The following is a 12,382-nucleotide window of genomic DNA, read 5'->3' as shown; positions in this document are numbered from 1 at the left end:
TATTGCTCATTTTTGTAATCCCTTCATTTTCTACCCAAAGATACCAAAGTAAAGAAATGGAAATAAATTGTCCAGGGTCCACTGAGGAGTCATTGGCAAGGGCAGGGCTAAGCCTGGTTTTCCCAGTTCTCAGTTTCTTCCTTGTAGTTTAGATCTACTTCCTTGGCAGATGGCTGAGAGAGAATTATGCTCCTTTATAGAAGTAGCTGGCCCCTCACAGAAATCTGGAGCAGCCCACTTCTGTTTACCTTGTCTAGGGAGCTGTCAGGATCTTGTACACAGGCTGCAGGGCACGTTCTGCTTTTCTCACTATTAAAAGGCAGGGGAGGGGTCACCTGACACTCCTTCTCTAGAGTAGGGCCAATCCCATCTTTGAGGGACAGTGCTGACTAATAAGCAGGACTAGGACCCAGGCATCTTGGCTTTATCAGATTGACAAAACTATAACACCTAATGACAGGCTTGGATAGGATTTTTAACTATGAAGAGCTTTTTAACACCTCAATTAAGTACATATCTGTGCAGGTGACACACCTTGCTTGCAGAAGTCAAGAAGATTTGAAGCACTTACTAAAAAATATCAAAGAAAAAATATGGATTATAATTCAACATCAAAACCAAAAAATCCTTGCCACTGGACCAAGAGACAATATCATGAGAAAAGACTGAGGTTTTCAATTATTTCATTTTACTTCGATTGGTATCCACTTCCTAAATAACATGCCTCTGGAAACTTTATGAGATAAATAGTGATAGTTATAGAAAGGCTTCAGGCCTTTTGTTCATAGAGTTGCTGAGTCGGCTCAACAACAACAGAAATCAACAACTTCGGTTCACAATCAACACTCTTGGTAGCAGCAGTTAGGAAATCAAGAGACATGTTGCACTGGGAAAATCTGCTGTCAAGGACCTTCCAAAGTGCTAAAGGACAACGATGTAGTTGAAAAATAAAGTGCACCTGTTCTAAATCACAGTCTTTTCAATTGCTTTCTATGCATTCGAAAGTTGGACCTCCGAATTTTTGCCGTTAAGTACCAACTACATTTTTGTGCTATGATTCTCTGATATTCAGAGGATGAGAAGAGACACCTAAGTAACTGCTATTCTAAGTAATCCAGAGCCCTCTCCCCATTGTAAGGCTTCCTACTGCCCACTTCCTCGCCTTCCTTCCTGAGGACTTGTGGAATTGAGTTACAGACTGCAGGGTGTAACGCTCAGTGAGGCCTCGGTCTTCAGAAGAAGGAAGAGTGATCTCAAAGTCTGAGCCTAAAAGGAACCCAAGCCCAGAGGCTGCTTACAAAGTAACCAACTGTCATGGACATATGCTGACTCTAGAGGACGTCACGTCTAGCACAGTAGATCTGTTCTCTATAGCATTTTCAATGGCTCATTTTTCAAAAAGAAATCGTCAAGCCTTTCTTCCACGGCTTACTGGAACCTCCAAACTTTTGGTCAGTGGTCAAATGTGTTAACTCTTGGTACCAGTAACACTAAATTTACAGAGCAATTAGTAGGAAATATGTTGCAACTGGAAACTGATCAAACATGCAACCAAGATACAGTTAGTAATACTGGATGACTGGAATGCAGAAGTTGAGAACAGGGAAGATGCGGTAGGAAGGAAACATGGACTTAGTGGCAGAAATGAGACTGGAGACAGAATGACAGAATTCTGTATAATCAATGATTTATTAATTGCAAATACCTTTCATAAGAAACAAAAATGGTGACTAACCACATGGACCTCGCCTGATGGCCTACACAGGAATTAGATTGGGACCAATTATGTGGGACCAATCATTGGAGAAGCTCAATATCAGGTGTGAAAATTATGCCAGGTGCCAATTGTGGATCAGATCACCAGCTACTTGTATGCAAGTTCAAATTGAAGTTAAAATAAAACCAAATCCACAAGAACCAAAGTTTGACCTTGAGTCAAACCCTCATGTATTTAAAGACCATCTCAGGAACAGGTTTGAGTATCTGAATAATAATGAGCAAAGACCAGACAAGCTATGTGATAATATCAAGGATATCATCCATGAAAAATGCAAAAGGTCATTACAAAGATGAAGGAAGAAGACCAAAATGGGTGTCAGAAGAGACTCTGAATATTGCACTACAGTGCTGAGAAGCCAAAGCAAAGGGAAGAAATCAAGAAATGAAGGAGCTGAACAGAAGATTTCAAAGGGCATCATGGGAAGACAAAGCATAATATTATAATGAAATATGCAAAGAGCTGGATTTGGAAAATCAAAAGGGATGGACTTGCTCAGCACTTTTTAAGCTGAAGGAATTGAAGAACAAATTCAAGCCTCCAGTTGCAGTACTTAAGAGTGCTGAATAATCCAGGAAGCAATAAAAGAAGATGGAAGGAGTACACATAGAGTCACTATATATATATATATATATATATATATATATATATTATATAAATTGGCTGACACTGAAATAATATATGATCAAGAGCCTTTGGTGATGAAGGAGGAAGTTCAAGCTGCTCTTAACTGGCAAAACTCGAGGCCCCAGGAATTGACAGCATACCAACCAACATATTTCAACAAACTGATGCTGACATGGACACGCTCACCAGGTTGTGTCAAGAAATCTGGAGGATAACCACCTGGCCAACTGATGGGAAAAGATCCATGTCTATTCCAGTTCGAAAGAAGGTGACCCGACAAGAGTGTGGAAATTACTGAACAATATCATTAATATCACATGCAAGCAAGATCCTGCTGAAAATTATACAAAAAGGACTGGAACAGCAGTTCAACAGAGAACTGCCAGATGTGCAGGATGGGTTTAGAGGAGCCGCAGCACTAGGGACATTATAGCCAATGTCAGATGGATCTTGGCTGAAGAAGACTGTGTGTCATTGACTATGCAATGACATTTGACAAACTGTGGCTAACTCTGAGAAGAATGGGAATCCCAGAACACTTAATTGTGCTTATACTAAACCTGTACTTGAATTAGGAGGTAGTCATCAGAACAGAGCAAGGCTCAAAATCAGGAAAGCAGTGCATTGGGGATGTATCCCATCTCCATACCTTTTCAATCTATATGCAGAATAGGTCATCTGGGAGGCTGGGCTCTATGAGGAGGAATGTGGCATCAGGACTGGAGGAAGACTCATTAACAACCTACACAAACAAAGATCCTCATCACTGGGCCAGCTTGCATGGCTCCACAATCAACACTCTTGGTAGCAGTTAGGAAGTCATAAGATGAATTTCACTGGGAAAATCTGCTGTCAGGGCCCTCTCCAGAGTACTGAAGAACAAGGATGTCAGTCTAGAGACTAAGGTGGCCTAGAGCATGGTCTTCACAATTACCTGTTGTGCACCAGAGAGCTGGACAACGACTAAGGACCATCGAAAAAGAATCTATGCCTTTGAATTGTGGTGCTGGAGAAGAGTATGGAAGAGTACCACGGATTGCTAAGAAAACAATCAGGTCAGTCCTGGATAGGGTGAAACCAGACTGCTCCTTGGAAGTAAGGATTTTTAAGTTCCATCTAACATACTTTGGGTATGTTGTAAGGAGGGACAAATCCTTGGAGAGGGACATCATGTTTGGAAGGGTGGAGGGAAAGCACAAGAGTAGAAGACCCTAGATGAGATGGTTTAATTCAGTGACTGGGATAATGGGGTAGGTGTATTGAAGACAATGAAATTGGCTCAGGATAGAGCAGGGTTCAGAGCTGTCGTATATAGGGTCATATGAGTCAGAGTTGACTTGACAGCATTTAACATGTGACCTAGTGTCAAGAAGCTGCATTGTGATCCTGAAGACACACAGTTTACGTTCGCCACCTGCTCTGTGGGAAAAGGATGGTCAGTATCCTCCCATGTGATTAACTGCCTCTGAAAACCCACCAGAAGGTCAGGTATGGTTCAGTTCCAACTTGATGGTACACAGCAACAAAAACAACACATCGTATTTTAGGGCATTCTGGTGGCATAGTCTACACTGAGTTGCATGGTAACCCAACCCAAAGTTCTCCCCAGTCTGGTGGTTCTTATCAACCAGTGGCTCCAAGAGAGGAAGATGTACAGTCTCTTCTTTTGTGACTTACAACCCTGAGAAACTGTAGAATTAGTCTGACCGTATAGCAATGAGTTTGAGTTTAGATGCCATAATTTAGATGTATTATGTGAACAAAGGTCATCAGTACGAATCTACCAGATGTTTCACCAAAGAAAGATGGGAAGTCTCTTTGTGCAAAGATACACAGCCTTGGAAACTTGATGGAAGTTCATTGTGAGTCAGAATCAACTCGATAGCAGTTGGGTTTTTCTAAAATCTCATTTAACTCCTGTAGCAACCCTGTGTAGCCAGATTGCTCCTAGAAGGCAAGGATGGCAAAGTTTCATTTCACGTAATTTCAGCATGTTGGTAGGAGAGGATATTCTTTAGAGGGGGACATCATGCTTGAAAAGATCAGTGAAGGACAGGAAGACCTTCAACCACATGGACGAACTCGAAGGACAGGAAGACTTTCAACCACGTAAACTGACTGCACAGTGACTAACTCAAGTGAGTTAGAGATGATGAGACTGGCGCAGGACAGGATAGGGTTCAGATCTGTTGTTCATAGTGCTGGGAATCATACTCAATTCAATAACAACAACAACACTGTAAGAGAGAGACTGATATAATCTCTAATGAGACACAGAAAAGGCCCTTGTTCAAGTCACAAATCTAATAAATGAAGGATTCAGGTTCTTCAGGTTCTCACACCCTATTCTAGTCTATCTCCTTATTTAAACCAGGTTTTGAAGGAAAGATTTCAGAGAGAATTCTTACTCACAAATAGGTAAAATGTAAGCCCGTTTTCCCCCAAAGTTACACATCTTTTTAGGGCAGAACTAATGTATGACTCAGTAACAGATTCTTACTACTTCATTATACAAAAGCACAGTGAAGAGAAGAGCTGGAATATGTTTTAGACATGATAAAATACTACACAGCATTCAGGAGCAATGATTTTGTAAATTACTACCTAACTTGGGAGGGACTGGAGAGCGTTATACTATGTGAACTCACTCAGTCATATAGGGACAAGTGTGGTATAGGACCATTATTGTGAAACGTGTATGAGGATCCAAGGTGGGAAAGGTGGGAACAAAGGGGTGAGGAGGGTGTAATCATAGGGTTGCACAATTTGATGGGTGGAGGGAAGGGTGGAAATAGGAAATGGGAAAGATCCAGTGTGGAAAGCAATGTATAGAACACTATAAGTAAACCAGTACTTTTTTTTTTTTTTTAAAAAAAAAAAAAAAAAGGAATCTTAAGGGTAGAATTAAAGACTCCTGGCTCTTGGTTCCTGATTCTCCCTGACCCACTCTGGGGCCACAGGTACCAACGCTCCTCAGGAGCTTCACTATGGGTGTCCTGCTCAGCCTGGATCTGGCACATGTCTTGTGATGGGATCAGCCCTGAGCCAGGCACCACAGCCCACTGGAGAGATTCCTAATGGGAGCGCCCAGATCAGTAGATTTTCAAGAAGGAAACCCCATATGAAGTCAGATCTGTCTCCTGTCCTGTCATGGCACAGACAGGAACATCTGGTGAGAGGTCTGATCCAGTCCCTCTTTCCTGGAGGCTTCACCTGTTAGGAGTAGAAGCCCAGGTGTCCCTTCATACCTGGACTGTTTTTTGCTCCCTACTGCAAAGTGCTAGTGACAAGGACTCTCTCTCCAAGAGGTATGGATAATAGCTAAGCCTCTGAGTAGATAGAAGGCAAGAAAAAGGAGAGGGAGAAGTCTCCCCAGATCCTACCCAAATCTGAGGCTATCTGATGCCACTGCATTCTAAGCCCAAAGCCTACAGCAAGGGAGTTTGGAATGGGTCTTGGCTCTTTTGAGTTTCTTCCCAGATGCTTACCTGTGGCTGCTGGGTGGTTAAGGGTCTCTGAGGAGACAGGGCAGGGGTCCTGGACAGCAGGTGGTTCATCTTATTAATGACTAGTTCTGTGATGAGCTGTCTGTCCTCTACCTGGTGCTCCCCAATCAGCGGCATACTGCAGTCCATGACCTGGAGGAAAGTGTGGCCACATAAGAAGAGAGTCTAGAAACAGAAAAGGCCTGGTCCAGTCTTTAGAATGGGTAGGAGTTAAGACAGCAGAAATCACCTGGAGATGATGCTGGTATTTTTGTCAATTTGAAGCCTGTTTTTTTGCTAGAATAGGATCTTTCTTCTCTCCTTCTACAAACCTGTGCCTCAGGCCTGTCTCTCAAGCTTCAGCCACACCAGCACAAAATGATACTAAAGAATAATGGCTGAAAGATTTTACAAACAGGGACACAGAAAGAAAGATCTGGTCAACACAGTTCCTCATATCCCTGGATCAGAGTAGTCAGCTTTCATCTCTGTGACCTTTCTCCTACCCATCGCTGTCTCCAGATATACTCTGCTCATTACATGACTGGATTCCTGCCTTTGCTTCTGATTTGGCACGCTGCCTTTTCTCTTTCACCATCAATCCTGATCCTTCCCACCTTTCAAAGTCCAGAACAATACTTGCCTCCTGTAGGAAGTTTTTGCTTTACTTGGATCACAGACTTTATAGCAACCTCTCTCCTTTATAAATATGAAAACTGTGCCTACCCAGAGAGAGGTAATCCTCTAGATTAAATCCAATTAATATCACAGAGGAGATTCTAAAGGCTATTTTAGGCTTCTGACATGAGTACTATGGAATACTACCAAGTCCTTAAGGAAGCCTTTCCTGACTCCTGGAAAGATAACATCAGAAATGTGTGTGAAATATTCATACTGCCATTATCTTTCCCTTGAATACAGGAGAGGAGAATCAGTAAATTTTGTTGGAAAACCAAACTGAATAATGTGTCTCCAAGGCCCAAGAAGATACTAAGGACTTCCTTAATCCAGGACACCAATTCATTGACCAGGACTGATTCATTGACCTTGAGCAAATGTTCACAACTATAAGGCTCAGTTTTCAAACCTGAAAAAAACATGTTGAATCTAGTGAGTCTCAAGGTCAATTTTGTGAGAATGAGAATAGTCAAAAATACTATACTCTTCTCCAGAGGAATGGCAATAGGCCATTAAGGATTTATTCTTCAAATGGCTTCTGTTGCCATTGACTGACTTTGACATGTAGATGGGTGGGAAGTTGAGAATAGAGCACGTTAGCTTGTCCACAAGGGGATTGGCTAGTATCTCTATTACACTGAGCAGATCTAGTAGCAGAACTTGAGAATCTCACCACCAAAAAAGAAGCTGGCATGCAACGCATGCCCTTCGGGGCCATAGATTCTTACACCAGCAGCAGCAGTCAGGGCTGAAGGTGAGTACCAGAGACCCAACATGAGATGGAGTTGACTTTGGGACTGCTACCTCATGGAGGAGCAATAGCTACGAGCTATTGCTCATGTTTGTTGGAGGACTTGGGAAGGAGGAAGCCACAGTTGGCAGGAGTGGACTAAAGCCATGCGGCACCTGTGAGTAAGTCAGCAGTGGATCTGATTGAGTGATTGTATTCTGCTACTAACCTGCCAAAAGAACAAATATATATATTGGAGAAAGTGCAGTCAAAGTGTTCCTTGGACACAAAGATAAAGCTTCTCCTCACATTATTTGGCATATTGCTAGGAGAGAGTATCCTTTGGAAAGGGACATCAAACTTGGAAAGGTGAAGGGTTAGCAAGAGAGGAAGAGAGGAAGACCCTCAATCAGATGGATTGACACAGGGACTGCTGCAATGGGCTCAAGAGTGTCAGAGATTGTAAGGATGGCAAAGGGTTCAGATCTGTTGTTCATAGGGTGGCTATGGGACGTACTTGACTTGATAGCATCTAACAACAACAACACTAACCTGAATTACAGCCTTTTGACTTTCCTAATATGGTTCTGTATGGTCTGTGAGATATCACAACAAATTTTGGACCCAGTAAAGCAGAAGGTTGGTGTTTGGGATTATAATAAAAGAAGTATAGGAGCGTGGGGGGCATATCTGACCTTAAGAGAAATGGTTTTGTGTTGTTGACAGGGACAGTTCCACCTTGTGGAGTTGGTGAAAGTCAGATATCGCTTTCCTTATGCAGCGCTTGCTCTTTTTACACTTCCTGCCTAAACCCTTTAGATATGTTATCTCCTACAAATCTGTTATTAAGGACCTCTCCAAGGTTCCAAGGACAAACAATATCAGTTTAAACACTAAGGTGCATCTGATCCCATACAAGGTCTTCTCAATTACTTGCTATGCACCTGGAAACCAGATAATGGGAAGGACAAAATAAAAATTGATGCCTTTGAGTTATGGTGTTGGAGAAGAGTATTAATATTTAATGGACTGCCAAAAGTACGTCTTGGAAAATGTGCATCCAGGGTGCTCCTTAAAGGTAAGAATAGTAAGACTTCATCTCACATACTTTGGATATGTTGTCAGGAGGGGCCAGTTCTAAGAAAAAGACATCATGCTTGGAAAGGTGGAGGGTCAGTGAAGAGAGGAAGACCCTCAATAAGACAGAATGATGACACAGTGACTGTAACAATGGCTCAAGTATAGAAGGAAACCCCATATGAAGTCAGATCTGTCTCCTGTCCTGTCATGGCACAGACAGGAACATCTGGTGAGAGGTCTGATCCTCATCTCAGGATGATGAGGCTGGCACAGGGCACGGCAAGGTACAAATTTGCTATCATAGGGTCGCTTAGGGTTACAGTTGACTCAATGGTACCTAACACCACCACTACAACAAGTTGTTGGTCAGTCTAATCAGCTGACAGCAGTGATTCCCCAGTGGCAAAGCAATCTTGCTATGCAGGCTTAACCTATCTGGGGCCAAGAAGACGTTAACTCATATGCAGTCTAGATCCCCATTGTTGTTGCATATCAGAGAGTCGGAACCAACCCATAACTGACCCTCTGGTAGTTTTTAAGAGGCAGTTACTTGCACGGGAGTAGACTGTCTATCGTTCTCCCATAGCTGGTGGCCTCAAACCACGTGCCTTCAGGATTGCAGCACAGCTTCTTACTACTAGGCCACTAGAACTCCTAGGCTTCCCATAGAATTCTCAAATAAAAACTTAGCCTCCAGCATTGGTGGCTGTCTCTGAGATGCTCCTCGAGCCAGACTTACCTCAAAAATGTAGTCTTTCCCATCTTTGCCATGTACAGCTTTGACAGCACAGATGTCCAGGCCTCCAAACATCTCAGAGCAGGTGTCTACCCACATCTTGTACCTAGAGGGAACAGGAAGTATCCTGAGCCCTGGGCATTAATGCCTATTGAGTCTGCCACTGCTCAAGCACATCTTGGTCCCTCCACCTCTTTCATCCCTTTTACATCCCTCCCTCTCCTCATTAAGGTCATTCTTTTATCTATAGTGCCCTCCTGTCTGCTCTTCAGAGCCTGCCCATCTTTCCAGGCCCAGAGCAGTTCTGTTTCACCACCTCCAGGATGTCTTTTTTGGTTAACTCCAACCTACACCAATTACTCCTTCTTTGGAGTGTATATGGTATTTATCGTCATTCTTTAGCACATAACCCAGGCTTGTCTGATCTTGCTAACTGGCTGCATGGACATGCATGCTTTCTTTTCTCTGTTATCAGAGGCTCCCTTTAGGCAAGGCTGATTTCAGAAATCCCTTCATCTGTGGAAGTCTCTCTAGCTGGGTAAGGGCCCTCCACTCACCTGTCTGACATGGCGATCTGTTCCAGCATTGCAGAGCCTGTGTTTGTCTTCCAGTTCCCTGAGATGGAGGTCCTCCTGCAACAAGGTCCCCCCAGATCAGGACAGGTGACAAGCCATATCAGTAAGAGGAGAGCTAGAATCTTCCAGAATTGTAGCTAATGGCTGCTTTCCCCATGTACTGCTCCTACAAAGAGCCTAAGGCTCTGGCTTCTCAGCCTACCTACCACCCAGGTGCACCACCTGCAATGCCCATCTCTCCTTCACAGAAGAACCTTCCCTGATTTTTTCAAACATGAGCACTGATGTTCTGCATTGAGTTCCTACACCTCATTTGCAATCCTGACTATAATTACTTTTACATGTACAAAAGACTTAAGTCTTATGTCTGTCAGTCACTTGATTCCAGAGCTAACTTGCTCAGTATCTGTTCTGTTTGTTCAGTATACACAATTTCAATTTCATTGAGCCTGAGACCTCCTATGGTATTCTTATTGCCTCATGCATTCAGTCATTCAACAGCTAATATCGAGGATCCACAATATTAGCAACACAACTCTGGGCAAGTCTGTTAACGTGTTTGTAAGCTGTCTTTTCAGTTAAATAGAGCTGAGGGCATCAAGCAGCCACCTGCTCTATTGTGCCTCCTCAGCCTCATCCTGAGCACATGTGGGAATCAGGTAGCTGGGACTAAAGAGGAGGCAGAGAGACACATCTCTGGTTCTGCATTTGTTCTTAACTAGCTGAGTGACTTCACCTAGCTTACGAGAACCAACTGACAGAGGTTAAAAAAACCTATAAGAAAACAAACCCTATAAGCCACAAAAGTACCTTCTTGCATGATCAATCTTCACTCAGATTCAGTGAAGAGGAGGGGAAGGACTTCGGGGTAGAAGATTCCTTCTAACCTCATTGATAAAGTCCTGTCCTCATCCATCTCCATCACTCAGATTGTTAGGAGATTGCATGTGTTAATCTCCATCAATATTTTCCAGAAACATCATTCCCAGAGACCTAAGATAGTAAGAAACTCCCCTAGTTTTCAGAGCTCTGGAGTTGTCTGGTAAGTCAACTGATGGGGTTAACTCCTCACCTTTGTACATCACTGATCACTTTCCTTCTCGGTAAGCTCCTCACTATAGTCTCACTTAAACATCTCTGTTGCGAGAAAGTTAGAATTTCTGTCTCTGCTCTATGAGATGGCGCTCAAATAAATTACATACATTTGTCCAAGGTTGTATGCCATCCTCATCAAAGCAGCCGTTGTTGTTGTTGTTGTTTTTGTGTACCGTAGAGTTGAAACCAACTGACCCTTCAGAAGGTTTTCAGAGGCAGTTAATTGAATGGGAAAAGATTGCCCATCCTTCTTCCACGGACTGGCTGGTGGCCTCAAACTACATACCTTCAGAATTGCAGCACAGCTTCTTACCACTATGTCACTAGAGCTCCCCCAAAGTAGCTATGAGATAAAAATCCAGATCTCCTGGCTCAGTCAGTGTTATGCTCTTTACCCTACACTCTACTACTTAGCTCAGAAAAAGAAATACAACAGCTGAGTAGTTTTCAAACCCTGAGTATAAACACAAAAGTAGCATATAATAAAAGTAGCATATAGTCAACAACACTGGTGACTTATAAGTGTGTTCCTGACACCAGATTTGAGCTCCTCAGAGACAGAACAGGGAATTCATTCACTTCCAGTACAGAGCCATTATATACAAATAGGGTCTAAGCAACTTAGCAAATAGTAACTACACCCCAGATCTGCATGAAACTTTAGAGTTCACAAAATTCCTTTAGGGTTTACTCCTTACCTTCTCCAGCCAGGAAGCAGGCTCAGACCACCTCACAGGTTGCCTGGGCATATAAGAGTAGAAGGGACCCTGAACAGTCATTCAGAGATAAGCCTACAACCTCCCTGGAAGGGCTCATCTAGTCTCTACTGAGAGTGGAGGGAGGAACAGCACCTTGCTTCCACCAAGCATGGATATCACAAGGTTCTTCAAGAAGAGGGCTGGGGAAGCAGGAAAGAATTCCAAAACTTGCTGTGGCTTTTGACAAGATAAGAACACGGGTATCACCAAATGTTTAGAGGGGTGGCAGAAAGACTCTGAGAGTACCTAAGCATGTCCTCATATATCTGAAGGTTCCTTATCAAAAAAGAGAAATAAATATTCTCTAAACAGGTTTGAGGCCTTGAACACTAATGAGCGAAGACCAGATGAGATATCAAATGTATCGTCCAGGAAGAGTGCAAACAGTCATCACAAAGACAGAAGAGGAAGAAAAGACTAAAATGGATGTCAGAAGAAACTCTGAAGACTGCACTGGAACGTAGAGAAGCCAAAGCACAAGGAAGATTTCAAGACACTAAGGAGCTGAACAGAAGAGTCCAAAAGGCAGCATGGAATGACGGAGCAAAATATTACAATGAAATGCGCAAGGAGCTAGAGTCAGAAAATCAAAAGGGCAGAACTCATTCAGCATTTCTTAAGTTCAAAGAACTGAAGAACAAATTCAAACCTCGAGTTGCTATAATCAAGAATGCTTTAGGCAGAATGTTAAATGATCCAGGAGGTATCAAAAGAAGATGGAAGGAATATACTGAGCCACTGTATCAAAAGGAATTGGCAGATACAGAAGAATTTAATGAAATAACATTTGAGCAAGAGCCTATGATGATGAAGGAATAATTTCAAGCTGCTTTGAAGGAAA

The 12,382-nt window shown here is 42.8% G+C and overlaps 1 protein-coding gene across 2 annotated transcripts in view; it reads right to left on the bottom strand.

Annotated features, from left to right (window-relative positions):
• SYN2 (synapsin II) overlaps positions 1 to 12,382 on the bottom strand; it is a 271,323-nt gene that overhangs the window by 22,573 nt on the left and 236,368 nt on the right. For both annotated transcript variants that reach the window (XM_006895368.1, XM_006895367.1), the window contains 3 exons: positions 9,671 to 9,745; positions 9,117 to 9,219; positions 5,893 to 6,042 (listed from right to left, as the gene is read on the bottom strand). In XM_006895368.1, coding sequence (XP_006895430.1) covers positions 5,893 to 6,042; positions 9,117 to 9,219; positions 9,671 to 9,745 — 328 coding nt within the window. The remainder of the gene's footprint in view (positions 1 to 5,892; positions 6,043 to 9,116; positions 9,220 to 9,670; positions 9,746 to 12,382) is intronic.

Source organism: Elephantulus edwardii, unplaced genomic scaffold, assembly GCF_000299155.1.
Source record: "Elephantulus edwardii isolate Elephantulus edwardi_28Jun2011 unplaced genomic scaffold, EleEdw1.0 scaffold00166, whole genome shotgun sequence".
In the NCBI taxonomy this organism is placed as follows: domain Eukaryota; kingdom Metazoa; phylum Chordata; class Mammalia; order Macroscelidea; family Macroscelididae; genus Elephantulus; species Elephantulus edwardii.
The sequence above is the reverse complement of the archived record's forward strand: the minus strand, read 5'-3'. Positions and strand labels throughout refer to the sequence as shown.